The 22,873-nt window shown below is 31.6% G+C and overlaps 2 protein-coding genes across 6 annotated transcripts in view; one reads left to right on the top strand and one right to left on the bottom strand.

Moving 5' to 3' along the window:
* LOC134710024 (nephrocystin-1-like) overlaps positions 1 to 11,265 on the bottom strand; it is a 28,299-nt gene extending 17,034 nt beyond the window's left edge. For all 5 annotated transcript variants that reach the window (XM_063570171.1, XM_063570172.1, XM_063570170.1 and 2 more), the window contains exons 1-14: positions 11,124 to 11,265; positions 10,227 to 10,315; positions 9,893 to 9,953; positions 9,216 to 9,290; positions 8,872 to 8,898; positions 8,785 to 8,819; positions 7,308 to 7,447; positions 4,476 to 4,599; positions 4,008 to 4,230; positions 3,476 to 3,570; positions 2,642 to 2,711; positions 2,079 to 2,115; positions 1,235 to 1,298; positions 596 to 638 (exon numbers count right to left, since the gene is read on the bottom strand). In XM_063570171.1, the coding sequence (XP_063426241.1) occupies positions 596 to 638; positions 1,235 to 1,298; positions 2,079 to 2,115; positions 2,642 to 2,711; positions 3,476 to 3,570; positions 4,008 to 4,230; positions 4,476 to 4,599; positions 7,308 to 7,447; positions 8,785 to 8,819; positions 8,872 to 8,898; positions 9,216 to 9,290; positions 9,893 to 9,953; positions 10,227 to 10,315; positions 11,124 to 11,186 (1,146 nt within the window). In that variant the 5' untranslated portion in view covers positions 11,187 to 11,265. The remainder of the gene's footprint in view (positions 1 to 595; positions 639 to 1,234; positions 1,299 to 2,078; positions 2,116 to 2,641; positions 2,712 to 3,475; positions 3,571 to 4,007; positions 4,231 to 4,475; positions 4,600 to 7,307; positions 7,448 to 8,784; positions 8,820 to 8,871; positions 8,899 to 9,215; positions 9,291 to 9,892; positions 9,954 to 10,226; positions 10,316 to 11,123) is intronic.
* A 1,292-nt stretch (positions 11,266 to 12,557) lies between these two features.
* The window catches only part of LOC134710023 (HEAT repeat-containing protein 5B-like), a 51,311-nt gene continuing 40,995 nt past the window's right edge, over positions 12,558 to 22,873 (top strand). The window contains exon 1 of the mRNA XM_063570169.1: positions 12,558 to 12,652. The gene's annotated coding sequence lies outside the window, so the exon portion shown is untranslated. The remainder of the gene's footprint in view (positions 12,653 to 22,873) is intronic.

Here is a 22,873-nt window from a genome sequence, read left to right as displayed (position 1 = left end):
CTCAGTAAAATACATGTATCTAACAAACCTAAACAATTACCAAAAAAACATGCATATCTTACTTTCTAACTAATTACCATTGAAAAAAAGCAAACTTAAACCATAAAATAATTAAGTCAAACCAAATGTCAATACACAGACGTGATGAATTTGGTGTAACAGGATTATTGCAGCATACTGATTCTTTGAAGCACTTTTTTTGTAATCCAAAATTTTGTGTTTATGCTGATAAACTTCTTTTTCAGGAGGATTTTATTCTAAAATCAGTAATGAATTGGTAATAGATAATTTTTCCAATACTGTTTTAAGCACCCATTAGAAACAGAAATAAATTAATCTGTGTTTTTAAAAAGCTTACAATATATGTATGAAAATGGTTGACATAAACATACCAGTGACTTTTTTCAGAGATATGTCCCTTTAATCTAGGTCTACTTTCTTAAATTTTATTCAAATAAAGAAAATAGATGAATTTTGGTTTGCTTATTACAAAAAAAAAAATACTGCTGCAATCCTGTTCTAATGTTTTTCCATCTTTTCAAAACATTGTACCACTGAAAATTTAATCACATGGCGTCCATTAAATTAAACATACCTCATTGACAGCCTTCTTGATACTTCCCCAATGCTTTTTACCACTGAAATAAGAAACAAAAATACATGCAAATAAACTCATCATAGATACCAGGACTAAATTTAGAATATACACCAGACACGCAGCTACTAGGTCATCTCTGCCTGAGGAAGAAAAGCCTTAGTATTTCAAATAATTCTAAAATTTTATAACAGTAAATTTATAAATATAACCATATCAATGACAATTCATTTCAACATTGAGATTATATTAGAAAAAGGAATATTGAAATTCAGAAATTATTGTAATGATTTTAATATTGCTAGTATTGTAATGATTTTAATATTGCTAGTATTGTAATGTGTTAGGTTTTGTTATTATACAAAAGGTTTGTCTGTAGATCACTTAGGAATCAAAATCAAAACTTCCTAATGAAATGGAAAAGGAATATAAAATTAACCATAATGCTATGTTTCAAAGGCCCAATTGTGAACCCTCCCATTAAATGTTTAGTGATGTTTTAGTGAAATTATTTCACTGTATTTGACTGAGATACATGTATTATAAATTTTAGTATTCATTAATTAAAATATTCAGAAAAAGACCAACTGTTCATCTCATCAGTCTTGACTTGAAATATTGCAAATATTATATGTATACCTTCTACTTGTCTCCCCTCCTTCTTGATCTCCTGTTTCTTCTTCCTCCTCCTCTTCCTCCTCATCTGTAATATAACTTATTATAATGAAACATGCATACCGTATAACAAGCATTATCTGTCCGAGTATCAACATTTTAATTGAAGTTACTTCCCCTCACCCTCACCAATCCTCTTCATGCTGGTGGGCATTGAAATTAAATGATCATTTATTGAAGAACCCTTAGTAATCAAGAATTAGCAAATCAAGTGTTTAGTTTAGAGTAAATGTAAAACTAAGTTGCTATTTGATTTATATGTGGTTAGGGATTATACTCATGATTATATTTACACCAATAACTCTGTACATAAACAAAGATTTCTATTTTCAACAAGGATTTAAATTTTCCTAGAATTTAGAGTTTCATCTTGCCTATGAAAATAATTTGTATAGGTTCAAAAAGTTCTCATTTGTGATAAATTGATTTATATTGGTTAGTTCAACTTCAACAGCCTTTTCATATTTTGTTGGCTACATTATTAAAATATAAAAATAAATCATATTATTAAGATTGGTAAAAAAAATTTCAAAAGAATGTTAAAGGGAAATAATTCACAATTTCAAATTGCATGTTTTGAACATTTTCAGCTAAAATGTCTAATGATTATAGTACAAAACAGCAGTTCATTAACATTATTTACACTGAAAATACTTCAAATTGGCCCCCATCTTGATGATTTGGATAAGGATTTTCAAAATGTAAACTCCATTATTTTTGTTGGCCTAGCTCTTTCACTTTGAGTTATTTCCCCTTGAGCTAAGCAGTATGTATTGCGTAACACTTATTCATTATCTGTTTTACATACCATCATCTTTCTGTAAATCTTTGTACTTGTTATATTCCTGCAATCAAATGTAAAATGCTTAGAAAATGGAGATAAAATAATTGTCAATGTCTAAAACATATCATTAAACAACATAACACTATATAAAGACAATGTCCCAAGTCAGGAGCCTGTAATTCAGTGGTTGTCCTTTGTTTATGTGTTAAATATTTGTTTTTCGTTCATTTTTTTACATAAATAAGGCCATTTGAATTGTTTTGCATTGTCTTATCTTGGACTTTTATAGCTGACTATGCGGTATGGGCTTTACTCATTGTTGAAGGCCGTACAGTGACCTGTAGTTGTTAATGTTTGTGTCATTTTGGTCTTTTGTGGATAGTTGTCTCAGTGGCAATCATACCACATCTACTTTTTTATAATAAAAAAACAAAGGTGAAAATATTTCATCTATTTTATGAATTATAAATTAATTCTATGTTCCGATTGTTTTATCTGAGCATTACTGATGAGCCTTTTGTACATCAATGCTAAGATGAGTCTGGCTTGGAAAATTTAATTGATGTTGATGATAAGTTTATTCTTACTTGTAAAAATGTAGAGGGCACCACTCCTCTATCTCCATTTTCATTCTCTGCTTCCCACCAACCATCTTCCCTGTAATATAATAAAGTTAAGATGAACATGGATGAACATGGATGTCTTTTCTTGTAAAACAATACTAATGTGGACTCATTATTATTTGTCAGAAACCATTATCATGCTTTTCAAAGGTACAGGGAAATTACAAATTAAAATTAAAAAATTACAGTTTTATAATGTTTGCAGTCTTTGGCAAACCATGATATCAAATATCAACGAAAATGTTAGTTTTTCTTAATCTACAAAATATAAATACCCACAAAAATAAATAAATCCACTGTATTTCTTAATAGCTTTTTGACTAATGCTTTTAAAATGTCTATTAGAGTTTGAATGCAATGAAGCAGTATTTCAACTTATTTCCTTAGTTTTAACTTCATCCAAAATGAAGTTTGGAATGATCAGAACAAGCAACAAATTATGCAACACCATTTCTGAATTTATTTTACGGAAATGACATCATGTAGTATTTGTGTATATCCTTGGCATTATTGAAGGATTGATTAAATAACAAAAGCAGATAACATCTTACCAGGAAATTAATTGTGATTTATATCATGCCATTTGTAAAATGTTGAAAATTATTTTTAATAACAGTTTTATCTTCCTTAATTTGTGCAAACAGTTGGTTTGAAAATGTACAAAAGACATCATTATATCAAAATAGAATTCTTAATCAAACATATTGAGGGCTATAAAAAATCCAAAAAATATAAAATGGGAAAAATTATTATAAATACTGAATGGGAGATAACTCTGAGAGAAGAGTGACTACCTACCTTGTTTGTACAATAGTTAATACATCTCCAACTTTAAATGATAAATCTCCAGGTTGGTCTCCTGCATATTCACACACAGCTTCAAACATTCGTCCCTAAAAAAATTAAATAAAAAAGCTTAAAAATTTATACAATTTTAATGAATATGAACATTGAAATTTAGCCTAAAATAAAAAAAAAAACATGTAAAAATCAATTTGAAGTGGTCTAGACTATCATAAACATAAGACAAAACTCATTATCATATCACTCATTGTTAAAGGCAGTACAGTGGCCTATATTTGCATACATCTAGAGATTTGGTATCTGGTGGATATTTACCTCATTGGTAATCTTTTCACTTCTTTTGAATTTTATACCCTTATTGACAGTTATTATAGAACAAGTTTTTCTTTGCCTAAAGATTTTTTGTCTTACCCCAAATTATCATTGCCAGTTTTGCCTTGGGATTGTATTATGAAAAAATATAATCATTGTCATGTAAAATGATAGTACTTAAAGTTATTTCTATTATTCATAACATGTAACTCACTCCAGTGGTAACTTCAAGTGTATCTTCTGCTGCATCTTTTTTCTTTTTCTTCTTTCCCTTCTTTTCTGTTTCCTCCTCCTCCTCTTCTTCATCATCGTCCTCCGTTTCTCCCTCTTCCTCATCTTCATTCTCTTCTTCATCATCATCTTCTTCCTCCTCTTCCTCGTCAGCTTCTTTCTCTTCTTTCTGCATTTTCTCTTTCTTTGTTTCTGTAGGTTTCTTACTGAGTTTACAAAATATTTTCATTTTTAAAAAATTATTAAAGCCTGTGAATTATTGAATACTTTTCTCAAATAAATTAATTGTGACTTCGATGGCAATATATATGTTGAAACTGTAAATTCAGATTTTTTTTTTATTTGTGACATCAAATTTATAAAATTGTGATGTCAAATTTTACAGAAACTTGTGTGATTTTAAGTAATGGCAGACAAATTTACATACAAGTGTAAGCACGTCTTTACTTACTGATCTGTTGCTTCGTCTTCCTCCGTTTCATATTCATCTTCGTCTGTCTCATATTCATCCTCGTCCTCCTCCTCATCATCATCTTTTCTTTCTATTTTTAATTTCTCAACTGGTTTGCCCTTTCCTAAAATTGAGTTTTTTAGATAAAATTTTAAATTTCAATTTGATTTGCATACTTATTGTTTAAAAAGAAAAATATCTCTTCAATTTTGTTTTGGAACAAGTGTTGTCAGCTTTCCTGACCATAGTCCTGTCTAGGTTTCTACTCTTATAAAATCTGTCCACCATGATATAAAAAAAAATGTTAAAAGTGGCTTTAAACACTAACAAAACTAGAGGCTCTAAAGAGCCTGTGTCGCCCACCTTGGTATATGTGAATTAAATAAAAAGGAAGCAGACAGTTCATGACAAAATTGTGTTTAGGTGATTGTGATGTGTTTGTACATCTTACTTTACTGAACATTCTTGCTGCTTACAATTATCTCTATCTATAATGAACTTGTCCGTGTAGTTTCAGTGGAAAATGTTAGTAAAAATTTACAAATTTTATGAAAATTGTTAAAGATTGATTGTAAAGGACAATAACTTCTTAGGGGGTCAATTGACCATTTTGGTCATTTGACTTATTTTTTAGTCTTAAATTGCTGTACATTATTGCTGTTTACAGTTTATCTCCATCTATAATAATATTCAAGATGATAACCAAAAACAGCAAAATTTCCTTAAAATTACCAATTGATGGGTTGTCTGATTCATCTGAAAATTTCAGGGCAGTTAGATCTTGACCTGATAAACAATTTTAACCCATGTCAGATTTGCTCTAAATGCTTTGGTTTTTGAGTTATAAGCCAAAAACTGCATTTTACCCCTATGTTCTATGTTTAGCCATGGCGGCCATCTTGCATGGTTGGCCGGGTAATTAAACACAAACTTTATACAAATACATCAATGATGATTGTGGCCAAGTTTGGATTAATTTGGCCCGGTAGTTTCAGAGGAGAAGATTTTTGTAAAAGATCATGGATATTTAAGAAAAATGGTTAAAAATTGACTATAAAGGGCAATAACTCCTAAAGGGATCAACTGACCATTTTGGTCATGTTGACTTATTTGTAAATCTTACTTTGCTGAACATTATTGCTGTTTACAATTTATCTCCATCTATAATAATATTCAAGATGATAACCAAAAACAGTAAAATTTCCTTAAAATTACCAATTTAGGGGCAGCAACCCAACAATGGGTTGTCTGATTCATCTGAAAATTACAAGGCAGATATATCTTCACCTGATAAACAATTTTACCCCATGTCAGATTTGCTCTTAATTCTTTGGTTTTTGAGTTATAAGCCGAAAACTGCATTTTACCCCTATGTTCTATTTTTAGCCAAGGCGGCCATCTTGGATGGTGGGCCGGGTAATTAAACACAAACTTTAAACTAGATACATCAATGATGAATGTGGCCAAGTTAAATTTAATTTGGGCCGGTAGTTTCAGAGGAGAAGATTTTTGTAAAAGATCATGGATATTTACGAAAAATGGTTAAAAATTGACTATAAAGAGCAATAATTCCTAAAGGGGTCAACTGACCATTTTGGTCATGTTGACTTATTTGTAAATCTTACTTTGCTGAACATTATTGCTGTTTACAGTTTATCTCCATCTATAATAATATTCAAGATGATAACCAAAAACAGTAAAATTTCCTTAAAATAACCAAAAACAGTAAAATTTCCTTAAAATTACCAATTTAGGGGCAGCAACCCAACAATGGGTTGTCTGATTCATCTGAAAATTACAAGGCAGATAGATCTTCACCTGATAAACAATTTTACCCCATGTCAGATTTGCTCTTAATTCTTTGGTTTTTGAGTTATAAGCCGAAAACTGCATTTTACCCCTATGTTCTATTTTTAGCCAAGGCGGCCATCTTGGATGGTTGGCCGGGTAATTAAACACAAACTTTAAACTAGATACATCAATGATGAATGTGGCCAAGTTAAATTTAATTTGGGCCGGTAGTTTCAGAGGAGAAGATTTTTGTAAAAGATCATGGATATTTACGAAAAATGGTTAAAAATTGACTATAAAGAGCAATAATTCCTAAAGGGGTCAACTGACCATTTTGGTCATGTTGACTTATTAGTAAATCTTACTTTGCTGAACATTATTGCTGTTTACAGTTTATCTCCATCTATAATAATATTCAAGATAATAACCAAAAACAGTAAAATTTCCTTAAAATTACCAATTTAGGGGCAGCAACCCAACAATGGGTTGTCTGATTCATCTGAAAATTTCAGGGCAGATAGATCTTGACCTGATAAACAATTTTACCCATGTCAGATTTGCTCTAAATGCTTTGGTTTTTGAGTTATAAGCTGAAAACTGCATTTTACCCCTATGTTCTATTTTTAGCCATGGCTGCCATCTTGGATGATTGGCCGGGTAATTAAACACAAACTTTAAACTAGATACATCAATGATGATTGTGGCCAAGTTTGGTTTAATTTGGCCCAGTAGTTTCAGAGGAGAAGATTTTTGTAAAAGTTAACGACGACGGACGCAGGACGACGCCGACGCCGGACGCCAAGTGATGGGAAAAGCTCACTTGGCCTTTCAGCCAGGTGAGCTAAAAATCTAAAAAATTTAATCCTTTTTGTAACATCAGTACTTATTTTTAAATTCATTATTTCCTAACTTATTAGGTTGCTTTTCCTCCAATAACAAGTTTTCCTTCATAGACAGAAAATTAGGTATACCATTTTAAAAACCTTCACATATATGTTAATATTCTCTTTAATTTTGATAAACAATTCTCAATTTCCATACCTATCTCTTCATGTGTAGTTTCCTCATCCTCTTCATCTTCTCCTTCTTCTTCGTCTTCCCCTTCTTCTTCATCCTCTCCTTCTTCCTCGTCTTCTCCTTCTTCTTCGTCCTCTTCTTCTTCACCTTCACCTTTTAGTTCCCTACAAAATACAGTAAAACCTGTCTATACTATGCTTAAGCAAGAAACCTATTAATATTAACCTTTGTAATTGTAACAAAGTATAGTTCTCAAAAAAAATATGCAATACTTGCCACTGGCACTGGACATTTTGTTTAAAACATTTTCGTTACCTAAAGTAAAATTAGATTGGACACCAGTAAACCATACTTATGAAGTCTACTCCAGTAACTCCACATTATATAGTATAACAAGCTTGCAATGTTTTAAAATCTACAGTACTTTTCAAGTCAAGCTATTGAAATGGAATGACAAAATTAATAACTGAAAAATTAGTAATGAAGAGGTGAAAAATATGCTGCAAATACACTATTTAATAGCATTTGACAAGATATTTCTCAAGACCAATTGAATACATATTTCATTACTGTAAACCAACTTATTTTCGCGGATACTTTATTTCGCGTTTTACCCTTTGTAAACTATTTCGCGGCTATTTAATTTTGCGATTTTCTAATTTCTGGATATAGTTTAACAAGGAAAGATCCAAGTTTTACACATTCGTGACGATTTATATTCGCGTTAATTTTCTACTCGCGAAAATAAATCGCTCGCTAAAATAAGTTGGTTTACAGTATATGCACCTTTTTATACAATAAGTTTGGTTTACCAGATGTAAATAATAACATCATATGCAATACCAAGGAGACATCTAAGATCCTTCATCAGAATTTCTCTCTGTTCTGTATTTAAAGGGAAGGTCAAGAGGAAAGGGTGTACAGTCTCAATGACACCAGACATTTAGAGTACAACAATCAATACAATGACCAGTCTCATTAGAAGATTAACAAGCATGACCGAAAAAAACCTTTGTAAACTTTATTCACATCTGTCATTTTGAATTAAAAAAAAAAGGTTCCATAATACCCTGCCTCTCAGCTACAATTGCTGAAAAAAAATGAAAAAGGATACTGTGGATTCATTAATATTCGTTGGATACCAATTTTCATAGATTTCGTGGGTACAGGAGAACCATGAATTCAAATGTTCAACGAAATACAAATTTTGTAAAGGAATGAGCGTAGACTTTGCCAAAACCACGAAATTCAATATCCACGAATATGTTTTCCTCAAACCACGAAAATTTGTGACCACGAAAATAAATGAATCCACAGTAACATGTTTTTTTCTGATAAAATGTTGTAGCTTTGATAAAATGAAGATGAGGTGTAATGGTATCCATGTAGTAAAGCTCAAATAAATAAATTTATCTTACTTAAGATATCCCAATACTTTCATTTACTTACTTGAGATAAGCGACACCTTTCTCATCTTGTAAAACCTCTGTCATTTACTTACTTGAGATAAGCGACACCTTTCTCATCTGGTAAAACCTCTGTCATTTACTTACTTGAGATAAGAGACACCTTTCTCATCTGGTAAAACTTTGTCCATTGCTGTCTGTAACTGCGTCTGTTAAGAATGAAAAATTCAAGAAATAAAATGCTGAAATTTCGTAAATGTGTACATTTTTTTTTAATGGTTATTATGAAATATTTTTATGAAATGTCATAACTATGAAATCCTTATGTACTGAAAGTCAGTGTCATTTTGTACTATATAGCCATATGATATTTTCATGCAGAAATTCATATTTGTCTTTAAACATTGATTTCCCTAAAAATATAAATAATAAATATATTTCATAATTATTGTAAGAAATTTTGTAACCTAAGACTGTAATGTACCTCTTTTTATTTTAAATCAAATTATGTTTGCCTGTTGCCTACCTGCCATGTTGTAATTCTGTTTACTTCTGTTGTTTTCTTCTTTTCAAAATCTTTTATTTTGCTTGGCTCATTTTCCTACAAAATAGCAATCAAGTAAAATAAAACAAGTTATTTTTTAGAGAAGTCAATGTCACATTTAATGTGTATAACTGCAGCAACAATGATGAAAATTACATTATCAAAATATAACAAATGCATGTACAGTGGTTGTAACGTAGTCAAAGGGTCAAAGTATTTGACTTAACTGCGGTTCCAGTCATCCAAAGTCAAGTGTGACATCATAAATTTGCCTGAAATACGGTATGAGTTTGATTGATTGATTGATTGTTGGTATTTTAACGTCACTTTTAAGCACCACTTTTTGGCTATTTCATGGCTGCCAGTTTTCATAGGTGGAGGAAGCCTGAGTGCCTGGAGAAAACCACAACCTTTGATAGGAAAACTGACAATCCTAGTCAATTAAGATTTGAGTCAAGTGCACCCACAGGAGCGGTGTTCCAACTCACAAGTAAAATGATGACTTTCTAATGTTAACAGTCGTAGAACTACATAGACCACTTGGCCATTGTGACCCCTACGGTATTAGATTTGTGTAAAATAGATACTTTAAACAGTGTATCTTTTTTTCTTTCTTCGATATGACACTTTACAATTGACATGTATTCATGTTTAGTTACCTCTGAAAGTTCATTAGCCTGCTTCAGTAAGTCATCAACTTGAGCTTTGAGATCATAACACCTGAAAAAGGAAATGATGATATATATTTTTATAATAATTACACATTTCAAGTACTTGTTAACATGTGACCCTAAGACCTATTTTTCTTTCAATTCAATCAAACAATATCTTGTTAGAAATTTTGTAAGCATGTACATAAAAGAACTTCCATTTTCGTAATACAATGAATGTCTGATAATCTAATTCAATTAATTAATATATCAACCATGAGGAGATTTATATTTTATGTCATTTAGACATTGCATAATGTATTTAATTACCATGATTACATACCCTTTAAAAAAGCCTTTTAGTTTTTCTTCATCTGTCTTTATTTTTTTGTCGTTTGCCGCTTTAGTACTATCCTTTGCTTGTTTGTCAACCTAAAAATACATAATTAAGACGAGTTTAAACAACAAAGAATAATTTTATTTTGTAAATAACACAATAGAAACACAAAGGATTAGAACATGAATAGCAAAAAAAAAACACTCAAAAAGCAAAGGAACAGTGTCCATAAATGGGGCATAAAAATTAATGGAAATGTTAAAAGGATGAACATGATGAACATAAATACCCTTTTATATGTCTAATCAGAAAGGCACTGGCTATGGTTACCCACGATAAGTATCAATAAGAAATAATTATTGTTACTTCTGAGATTAAAAGATGAAATGAATATCCAAACAGGGAAATAATTTCACACAGGAATTGCAGGTAAAAGCAGTATCAACTTTATACCTAAAGAATTTATATCTAATTGCACTAAATTCTGTTAGATATGTTTTTATTAAAATTATACCCAATAATCTTAAAAACTTGTAATGAAAACATAATCAATATAGTACCTAATGAAAATATTCGTAAATGGCCAACTTTTTTTATCATTCACCTTTTACAAATGTTTTACATTCTATAACATTTAAATTACAATTTATATCCATCTTCATTAATATTCGCTATAAATATATTTTTTATTGGGTTCTGATCAACTGAATATAGGACCTGATTGATTTGGGGCCTACTGGCATATATCTTGATTGAAAAAAAGAACATAACTATAAGCATTAATTTTTACTAAAAGCAAAAGTTTGGTTTTGGTAGAGATGGTCATGTTTTAACATGTTTTTTCTAAAACGTTCTGAATTCTTTAATTTGTTCATTGACCTTTCATCACAGAAGTTGCAATACCTTTTTCTTATATGTATCAGCTTCTTTCTGAAACTTTTGTAGGGGTCCAAGCTCTTTCCCCATGGTAAAATTAAAGTGTTTTACTGAGGAATCAAAAATTTATTTGTTGACAGCTTCCATTTGCAAACAGCCCCGATGTTCACCGTAGAAATTATTTAAATAAACTGCCTATACGGAAGCTTAAAAATAAAGATACTAAATATTTGTAAGTTATATTTATTTAAAGACATGAATATAGTATTTGCATTAAATAAAAGAACTATTTTTATATTTAATTATTTATGTGACTGTGCATCATTTTTAATATAAATTTTAATATAAAAACCAAGTTTGGCGTAGCACTAAATTTCCGGACAAAATACTACAAGTTAAAAAATACCATTGAAAATATTTTCAATTAAAAAATAATCTATGGTGGTTCATTTCATAAAAAACAACTTTATATCTTAATTAAACTAATTAAAATTGACATTGATAACAAGCTGCTGCTGTCAAGTTGGTGTTCCATGATTATTTTCCAAAGCATGCTAGTGTAAGTCAACCAGTGCATTTTGTTTCTAATACCTATTGTCATACAGTATTGAAACTTTAAATATGTCTAATTTGCAATCTCTTTGGTTACTTTTAATGTTGGTTTACAATTATTCTTATATGTCAGTAGGCAATTTATGCTGTTTTTATGTAGACACTTTCTGAAGCTACTAAGTAATCTAAAAGTCGTTTGGTATTGGTGTCACAGTAATTACCTGTAGTCTTAAATGAGTGGATTGACTTATTAAGAAATCAAAATTTCAAATAAAAAAAGTTTCTTTATCTATAGTCAAGCCTTTTTAATTATGTGAGACATTCTTACTCAATATACTAGCACAGTGGCGGATCCAGAAATTTTCATAAGTGGGGGCCCACTGACTGACCTAAAAGGGGGCCAGCTCTAGTCACGCTTCAGTGATTTTCTATATAAGCAAACAAATTTTTCCACCAAAAAGGGGGGGGGGGGCTGCCTCCTCTAAATCCGCATCTGTACTAGCAACACATATACCATTTGAACAGTCAGTTTCAGATTTTCAGAGAAGACAGAAGTACATTGAAATCTATGCAGCACCTACACTGAGTATTGGTGGGAAGGGTGGTAGGTGATACATTATTTGATTGTAAATCTCTATTGAAAGAAAAAACTTGATAATCACATTTGTTTGATAGAATTTATCATTTGATTTTGCCATTTGATATGGGTCTTTTTTTTTTTAATTTTCCTCGGAGTTCAATTTTTTTGTGAGAAATATTTCGTATCTTTATCAATCAATCAATCAATCAATCAATCAATCAATCAATCAATCAATCAATCAATCAATCAATCAATCAATCAATCAATCAATCAATAATGTTCTTAATTGATTGGTGACCAATCTTGATTGTAAATACACACTTCAATGTAAAAATTTACGTCATCGCATGCGCAGAAGAGTAAACAGGAAGTGGCTAAAATCGTCGGCATAATCAGCTATATTTTGGATTGTTTTGCGAAAAATGTAAGTTTTTCATTCTTTACAATTTATATTTACTTTTCTTAACGAATCTTTAAAAGTATATCATTTAGGTTACGTTTGAAGTTCATTGAATGTAGTATAGGAGGCAAATATTTGCCAGACTTGCCAATAACAAGTTACAAAATGAACAATTTTTAATTTCTATCAACATCACCAGCAGGATAAATAAATTGATATCATATAGCCTTGTAGTGTATGAATAGTTCCGTGTTAATATGGTCTTATATGAGAAAGGTGTTATTTTTGAATGGTTTCAAAGTCAGCAAATCTTTAAAATACGTATGGCAGTAACCAGATCCCTGTCAAGAAGTCACAAGAAGAATTATATGTGGGTCTCATTGGGGTCTAAGCGTGACGCGGGATTGACGATTTTTTGTAAGCGTGACACGTGAAAATCGAATTATTGTGTCGTGAAAACGGGAAATGAGGTCTTGTGGGACCCGGGAAATGACAAAATAATAATAATTGCTTACGTATATAGTGTAAGCGGGATACAGGAATCCGACAAAACAGTAAGCGGGATCTGGGATCGGAACCCCCCAATGAGACCCCCTCATATTAGCAACAAGAATAATAATTTAGCAATAAGAAGTATAAATTATTGACAAGAAAACAAATTTAGCATAAAAAATCTTAATATCAATTCAATTGTTCTAAATATACAAATTAAAAACACATTTAATTGTCTTTTAATGCCTCCATCATACATGGGGGTCTCATTGGGGGGGGGGGGGGTTCTGATCCCAGATCCCGCTTACTATTTTGACAGATTCCCGTATTCCACTTACACTATGTATGTTAGCAGTTCTCATTTTTTGCCATTTCCCGGGTCCCGCTAGACGTAATTTCCCGTTTTTACGACACAATAATTTGACTTCTACGTGTCACACTTACACAATATCGACAATCCCACGTCACGCTTAGACCACAATGAGACCCACTTCATGTAGCAATTTTACTCTTGTAAGTCTGTATGAACATTCGCACATCCTAAAGTTGTCTAACTTTAGTTTGCCTCCACCAAATAGTATGAAACTTATACACATTGCTTATTACCACAGATCAAGTTTGAATTTTGGTGAGGTCACTTTAACTGTTTTAAAGTTATGCCCCTTCATGGAAAAATTGCTGAATTTTTAGTTACCATATTCAAACTGTAGTTAACCTCAACCAAAAGGTTTGAAACTTGACCTCAAGCATGTGTCAAGGCTGGCTTTTTATGACAAAATACAGATCAAGTTTAAATTTTGGTGGTATCAGTCACTTTGACTGTTCTAGAGTTGTGCCCCTTTTTAAATGGAAAAATTGTTGAATTTTTTGTTTCCATTCTCTAAGTTGAGTTAAATTAGTCTCTACCAATTATATATAAATACACAATGCTTAATTGCTTATTACCCCTAAATACAGATCAAGTTTAAATTTTTGGGGTGTCACTTTTATTGTTGTAGACATGCTAGAGTTACAATGTATACATGTACATGTCCCTTTCAAAATGGAAAAAGTTTACAAAAACAAAATTTTATGAAAATTATGCATATACTCATAAGGCCAACTAAATTCAAAAAGTAAATTTTCTTCCACATTTAAAAAAAAATAATGGGGTGGGTGGGAACATTATTTTTTTTTATTTTAATCTATATGAAACCGTGTTTGTGATGTGCTCTTCATACATGTACATGCAAGTGTAATAAGAATTTAGCTTATATCACATATAAAAATGTATAAGGAATCCTACATATTTTTTTCAAATTTTAAGATAAATGCTTCTGATTGGCAACCACTGTTCTACATGTATTAAATTTAGGCTTTAGAACCTTTTTAGCTCACCTGGCCCGAAGGTCGTCGTCGTCCTGCGTTAACTTTTACAAAAATCTTCTCCTCTGAAACTACTGGGCCAAATTTAACCAAACTTGGCCACAATCATCATTGGGGTATCTAGTTTAAAAATTGTGTCCGGTGACCCCGCCAACTAACCAAGATGGCCGCCATGGCTATAAATAGAACATAGGGGTAAAATGCAGTTTTTGGCTTATAACTCAAAAACCAAAGCATTTAGGGCAAATCTGACATGGGGGTAATATTGTTAATCAGGTTAAAATCTATCTGCCCTGAAATTTTCAGATGAATCTGACATTCCGTTGTTAGGTTGCTGCCCCTGAATTGGTAATTTTAAGGAAATTTTGTTGTTTTTGGTTATTATCTTGAATATTATTTCAGATAGAGATAAACTGTACAAGCAATAATGTTCAGCAAAGTAAGATCTACAAATAAGTCAACATGACCAAAATGATCAGTTGACCACTTTAGGAGTTATTGCCCTTTATAGTCAATTTTTAACCATTTTTCGTAAATCTTAGTAATCTTTTAGAAAAATCTTCTCCTCTGAAACTGCTGGGCCAAATTATTTGAAACTTGGCCACAATCATCATTGGGGTATCTAGTTTAAAAATTGTGTCTGGTGACCCCGCCAACTAACCAAGATGACCGCCATGGCTATAAATAGAACATAGGGGTAAAATGTAGTTTTTGGCTTATAACTCAAAAACCAAAGCATTTAGAGCAAATCTGACATTGGGTAAAATTGTTAATCAGGTGGAGATCTATCTGCCCTGAAATTTTCAGATGAATTGGACAACCTGTTTTTGGGTTGCGGCCCCTGAATTGGTAATTTTAAGGAAATTTTGCTGTTTTTTTGGTTATTATATTGAATATTATTATAGATATAGGTAAACTGTAAACAGCAATAATGTTCAGCAAGGTCAGATTTACAAATAAGTCAACATGACCAAAATGGTCAGTTGACCTCTTTAGGAGTTATTGCCCTTTAAAGTCAATTTTTAACAATTTTTCGTAAATTTTATATATCTTTTACTAAAATCTTCTTCTCTGAAACTGCTGTGCCAAATTGATCCAAACTTATGAAAATAATGGTATTAATTATTTTTGGAGTGTTAAAAATTCTTTAGAGGTTTTAGATAAAATACATGCTTTCAATGGTCCTTACAATTCTGTTGACAGTTATGATTTTTCTACTCTGTACACTACACTTCCACACAATCTTATAAAGAAAAAGTTTTTGTATTTGATAAAATGGTCTTTCGAAAAATCTCATTGTAATTTTATTTGCTGTAACTCGTTTAAGGCCTTTTTCTGTAACGAAAAAGGAAAGTATGCTAGATACACTTACTGGAAATGTGAGGATATGATTGAAGCTTTAAACTTTCTGCTTGATAACATTTATGTACGTTTCGGCGATAAAGTGTATCGTCAGGTAGTAGGTATTCCTATGGGCACCAACTGTGCCCCTTTAATAGCAGATTTATTTCTATATTGCTATGAATCTCAGTTTATGACCAAACTCAGTAAAGACCCATCATTGTTACATTTGGTTGATACATTCAAAAATACCTACCGTTATCTGGATGATATTTTTTCGTTGAATAATCCAGAGTTCTCTAAATATACTTCAGAAATTTACCCAAACGAACTTACTTTAACTAAATCTAACATAAACAGCAGCAGTTGTCCTTTTCTAGATTTAGACATTTCAATTTCAAACGGGAAACTTCACACTAAAATTTACGACAAAAGAGACGATTTTTCATTTCCTATTGTTAATTTTCCTTTTTTAGACGGCGATGTGCCTTTGGCTCCATCATAGGGTGTTTATATATCGCAACTCGTTTGGTTTGCCCGTGTGTGTTCTGATGTCATAGATTTTAACGAACGTAATCAATGCATCACTGGTAAATTGTTGTGTCAGGGATTTCGATACCATAAATTACTTAAAACTTTTACTAAATTCTTTCATAGATACAAAGATTTGATTAGTAAATTTGGCTATACCTGTAGAAAGCTTATTAAAGATGGTATTTCTCATCCTAAATTTTATGGTAATATTGTACTTAAAGCGAGGAAATCACTATGTGATCCTTGTAAACTCATCGAACCTTTAAACAAACTTATAAGTAAGGGTTATCGTACCAATATTGTAATTAGATCTCTGAATATAGTTCACATTGGCACTAATATTGATTTTGTCATTAGCAAATTAAAACATAACTAAATTTCATTATCTTTTGAGGCGAGATGTATAGGGGACACAGCCACGTTAACTTTTATTTCTATAGAAGTCGCTCTTCACTATACTACTACCTGTCGATACATTAATTTTTGGCATTGCACAAGTCATGTCTTCTTTGACTATTAATGACGTTAAAATACTAAATCCCTGTGATGTGTTTTAGTCGATTTTAGTCTCTGATGCATGATTTTTTACTATTAATTGGTTTTGGCTTTTAACTAGCTGTCAGTAACTGCGAGTACTCTCAAATCGTATTTTCTTGTTAATTCGACCTGTTGATACTGTTTATAATGCTTTTTTGTCATTTTTTATTTATATGGATCTTGGCTGTATACCAGCTTTGATTATTTGTTATATCTTCAATTTTTCACTTATTCTTACAACATTTGTATAAACTTCAAGATTATAAAAAACTGTTTTTTTTCTAAAGTGAACATTGATTGGTTAAATATTTCTCAGTGTGTTTGAATTTGTTTGATAGCCTTTTGGTCATGACTGTTTGTCTCTAATATTTAATTAACTGTGCATTTGTATTCAGATATCGCAGATCAAATTTATTCGTTCTTTGTGTAATCATACGTTTTTTGATTGAGTTAAGTCTGCTAATTGATATTTTATCGTATGTTTTTATATGTTGTGATGTTATGCTATTGTTTCAGAAAAAGGGAGAAGGTTTGGGCCCATTAAAACGTTTAATCCCGCTGCAAATGTTTGCACCTGTCCTAAGTCAGGAATCTGATGTACAGTAGTTGTCGTTTGTTTATGTAATATATACGTGTTTCTCGTTTCTCGTTTTGTTTATATAGATTAGACCGTTGGTTTTCCCGTTTGAATGGTTTTACACTAGTAATTTTGGGGCCCTTTATAGCTTGTTGTTCGGTGTGAGCCAAGGCTCCGTGTTGAAGGCCGTACTTTAACCTATAATGGTTTAATTTTTAAATTGTTATTTGGATGGAGAGTTGTCTCATTGGCACTCACACCACATCTTCCTATATCTATTGGCCACAATCATCTTTGGGGTTTCTTGTTTAAAAAATGTGTCCGGTGACCTGGCCATCAAACCAAGATGGCCGCCACGGCTAAAAATAGAACATAGGGGTAAAATGCAGTTTTTGGCTTATAACTCAAAAACCAAATAATTTAGAGAAAATCTGACATGAAGTAAAATTGTTAATCAGGTCAAGATCTATCTGCCCTGAAATTTTCAGATGAATTGGACAACCTGTTTTTAGGTTGCGGCCCCTGAATTGGTAATTTTAAGGAAATTTTGCTGTTTTATATTGAATATTATTATAGATATAGGTAAACTGTAATCAGCAATAATGTTCAGCAAAGTAAGATCTACAAATAAGTCAACATGAACGAAATGGTCAATTGACCCCTGTAGGAGTTATTGACCTTTGTAGTCAATTTTCAATCTGCTTCCTTTGTTTAATATTCACATAGACCAAGGTGAGCGACACAGGCTCTTTAGAGCCTCTAGTTTTTAGTAAACATGGTAAATAGTAAGATCGTCAAAAAAGTGGTGAAATGTTTTCTTTGTGTCGCTTGTCTGGAGTACTAAATTATAATCCTGGTACCTTTGATAACTAATCAAAAACATACACCATATTTATTTTGCTTTCTAAGCAATGGTTTGTAATGGAGAAATTCATTGGTACAAATGTACATGTGTACGTGTACAATGAGAACAGAGTAAAGCTCAAATTCAAACAGTAATAAGCATACTAGGATTGGTGCTTTTAAGATTCTTATACTAGAATGCAAATATAATTACAATGTGAAACAAGAACTTAATCGTAAATAAGTTGTTTAATGACTTTTTTGGCACTTTACCGTTTTTTATGTCCCTTTATACCTATATAGAGGGGGATAGGACCTTTATCTGGACTTTGGGATCAGATGTTTTTAAGCTCGAAATTTCAGGATTTCTCTCTCTATATGATATGCAAGATTGGGCATCATCTGTATCATTCCCCATTTATTTTTACTTGCTGTTCAGTTTTCCAGCTAGGATTTTAAAAGGGCAGGGTGCCAATTCTGAAAAAGGGCAGGGTGTCAATTCTGAAAAAGGGCATTTAACGTGTGATATGATAATATGAAAAGGGCATGTTTTAATAAAAGATATTAATCAAACATTGTGTTCATTCGTTGAATCACAGGTTGAACAAGAACAACATCATTAGCCCATATAGAACTATCTTTCTACTTTTTAGGCTGAAAAACTTGTCAAGCAGCTTGTCACATAAGTTTTTAAATCATTGCTTGGCACAGTTGAGCTTTATATGCAGTATGTTTTGAAAGGTGACCTGTTTCATTCTGTTTCTATGGTCTGGCACATTTTACCCGTTTCACCTTTCTACCCCTGCTGTAATTAATGGCAATACAGCACAAAACAGCTGTGCTCAATAAATGTAAATGTTGGGATATATAGCAACAGTAATCTTTTTTATCCAAAATAAAGAACACAGAAAAAGATGACCAAGGCACCCTACCAACACTGCTACTAAGACCCTCTTTAACTTTTCCCATAACTCAAAATACCTAAACAGTTATATTCTTTAGCAAGAAGTATGTACATGTAGACATATTTTAGAATATGTTAATCATAATGGGTTACTGATTGCTAGGAAAAAATCAGATTGAGTTATCTTTCTTTATTCGGGTGTGCTCCTTCTTTGGAGGATTATAAACAGTACGTAAATAGGATCACAATATGGCGGTCGATTTTCTTATTTTCTTATCAAAAATGAGGGCAGTCAATGTCAAATACGTCTGAATTTTCTGTTTAATTCACGGAAAACCAGTAAAACAATAGCTTCAACGATTTTATTATGGTTTACAACTTTCTGTCATTACGTTTCCTCCATGAAACTACGGTAAACATGAAAATGCCCAAGTTGTTGTATGCACATTTTTTCAAAGATAATTGCAGACTGACCGATTCTATTTGAATGAATTGATGTTGATAATCATTAATGACCCATCCGATAAACGGATTACCTATAACAACAGATTCTGACACCAGTTGTAACCGTTGATTAGCTTGGGGTCGTAAACATAGTCATAAACTTTTCCCCAGGTAAAAATTAGTAATTAGCGTATCATATCAATACGAACATGACGAACAAATAAATATACAATTGATCTGCAAAAAAGGCAGGGCGCCCCGGAAACTATTAAAAGGGCACAGGGTAGCACTTGGGAAAGAGCGGGCGCCGCGCCCTCTGAAAACGGCCTAGCTGGAACACTGCTGTTGTAACATTTAAATTTTTACTAAATTTAAAAATTATTATAATTGTTAGGGCTCTCACATACATATGTTTAATGATCATGATGATTGCCGGATTTTAACCAAGACTATGCCTAAGGTTTCATTGTTCAGCAATGTCTCTGATAATTTCGCAAGTTTAATATAATATTCTCAGAAGAGTTATGCCACATCGAAACTTTAATTTTATAAGAATTATCATTACATTTTCTCTCAAGCCTCCATTTTTCTAAGATATTTACAAAGAGTTAAGGAAAATAAAAAAGATTGTTAGGTTATTGCCCCTTCAGCTGATAAATATGTGCAACATCAGGGACTGTGAAATCTGTTTTTTTGTTAAAACAACATTACCACCAGCTAAATTTCAATATGCATATGAAGGTAGCTCCAGTCCTGGATTTTTGAGAGGGTACATTTGTACATGTAAGTAAAACTTGGAGTTACTTCCCTTTCCAGGAGATAGTAATTTACAAGTAGAAGTGTATTGGGTGTATCATATTTTCATTTTGATTTAAAGACCATTGCTTTGTAACAGTATAAATGTTCATTGTAGCTGCAATATATATGTCATAAGTTTTGTGTTTTAGACAACAAAATATGTAATATTTGGGACAGAAAAATCTTTAAAAAAAATTTACCAGATTTGTGTCACATAATTTTTATACGCCCGTCGAAATTTTGACTTGACGTGTTATGGTATACAAATGTCCGTCTGTCTGTCTGGCGTCAACATGTCACTTCGTAACTTGAGAATGACTTATCCAAATTTCATGAAACTTAATATAGTTGTTTCTTTATATGGTGGTTAAATGATCTGTTTACTTTTTGGTGGAAATAAGATTACAACTTTTTGAGTTACAGCACTTTGTAACTAAAACAGGGTTGTGTTTTTTTCACATGTCGCACGATTATTGCTTAAATCTTTACACACTTCTTTGTTAAATTAATCTAAAGATCTGCATACTTTTTGGTGATGATTCAAAAAAAAATTTGGAGTTATCAAGTATTTTGTAAACAAGGGGAAGGTTTTTTTTACATGTCACACCGTTTCTCAAAAACAATTTATTATTAATGCTTAAAACTTTACACTCTTCTTTGTTATATAAATCTAAAGATCTGTATACTTTCATACTTTTTGTTTTTTTTTTTGATAAATGCACATATCTACATGTAAATTTTATATACATTTTACTACTGTGAATTCATTATTATTCGTGAGAAAAAAATTCATGGATTTCGTGGATGGGAGTTAACCTCGAACTCAAATGTTCACCGAAGTTCAAATTTCTTTATGCTTGTATGCAAACTCAGCCAAAACCATGAAATTATATAGCCACAAAAGTATGATTTTTCCTGAGTCCACGAAAGTTGGTATCCATGACAAATAAATAAATCCTGATTTATATACAAGAAGATGTGGGTTGAATGCCAATCATACAACTGTCCATCACAGTCACAATTTGTAAATTTAAAATAAAAGTTAACCATTATAGATCAAAGTAGAACCTTTTCTCACACCAAACAGCAAGCTATAATGACTAGTGTGAAACCGTTCAAATCTTTAAACCAACTGTCTAATCTATATAAAAATCAAGAAAATTAGAACTAGTTATGAACCAAATCAACAAACGACAACCACTGAACATCAGGAACATTAGTATGTAATTAGGAGATTTCTTTTTATTCTCCTACTTACACAAACCGCTGTAATTACAAAAGTATGTCATACAAATTAAATTGATCTATATATGGTATGACTATTTTTTACCAATAGAAATATAGCTATATAGACTGTAAACAAAAAATGAGTCATCTATAGAGAATGCAGTAGACAAATGATTGGATGTCCTAGTTTGAAATCAATAACAGATGAAGTTAGTTGTATAATATATAATGTGTCTCTTTTCATACAGATAATAGATTTTACCATTTAGACAATAGATTTTACAATTTAGACGTAACATTTGACATCACAGGGATGTGGGAAGACTTTATTTGATGATAGAAAATTTTACTCAAGGGGATGGGAAAATACTAAAAAAGTCCTGCTATGTTATTGATCACAGTGTTAAGATTAATTGATCACATGGTTAACAAATTTATATAATAAAACCCAGCGAGAAATTCATTAGGATTTTTTTATTAGAACAAGGCTAGGAACAAGGCATGAGTGTAAACACATATGCTCAGATTCTAAAAGACCAAAGTAAGAACAAGCAGCACAATTTTGTTTTAAAATTAAATGGCATTAATTAATGAAGGCCGCCATATTATATGAAGATTAATTGAATTTGGAACTTTTTACATTTGTACCAGATTTACATAAAATAAAAACTAACAAACTAAAGAAAAGCAAACATATAGATTGACATTTTAAATATTTAAGATGTATTCATGCCACATCCCCCTTTTTCTTGAAAATGTATAAAGAGAAAATAGATATAGGATGATGTGGTGTGAGTGCCAATGAGACAACTCTCCATCCAAATAACAATTTAAAAATTAAACCATTATAGGTTAAAGTACGGCCTTCAACACGGAGCCTTGGCTCACACCGAACAACAAGCTATAAAGGGCCCCAAAATTACTAGTGTAAAACCATTCAAACGGGAAAACCAACGGTCTAATCTATATAAACAAAACGAGAAACGAGAAACACGTATATATTACATAAACAAACGACAACTACTGTACATCAGATTCCTGACTTAGGACAGGTGCAAACATTTGCAGCGGGATTAAACGTTTTAATGGGCCCAAACCTTCTCCCTTTTTCTGAAACAATAGCATAACATCACAACATATAAAAACATACGATAAAATAGAAAAGTCTGTTTTGAATACAAAA

Source organism: Mytilus trossulus, chromosome 3 (assembly GCF_036588685.1).
Source record: "Mytilus trossulus isolate FHL-02 chromosome 3, PNRI_Mtr1.1.1.hap1, whole genome shotgun sequence".
Taxonomy (NCBI): Eukaryota; Metazoa; Mollusca; class Bivalvia; order Mytilida; family Mytilidae; genus Mytilus; species Mytilus trossulus.
This window is presented reverse-complemented; position numbering and strand designations above follow the sequence as displayed.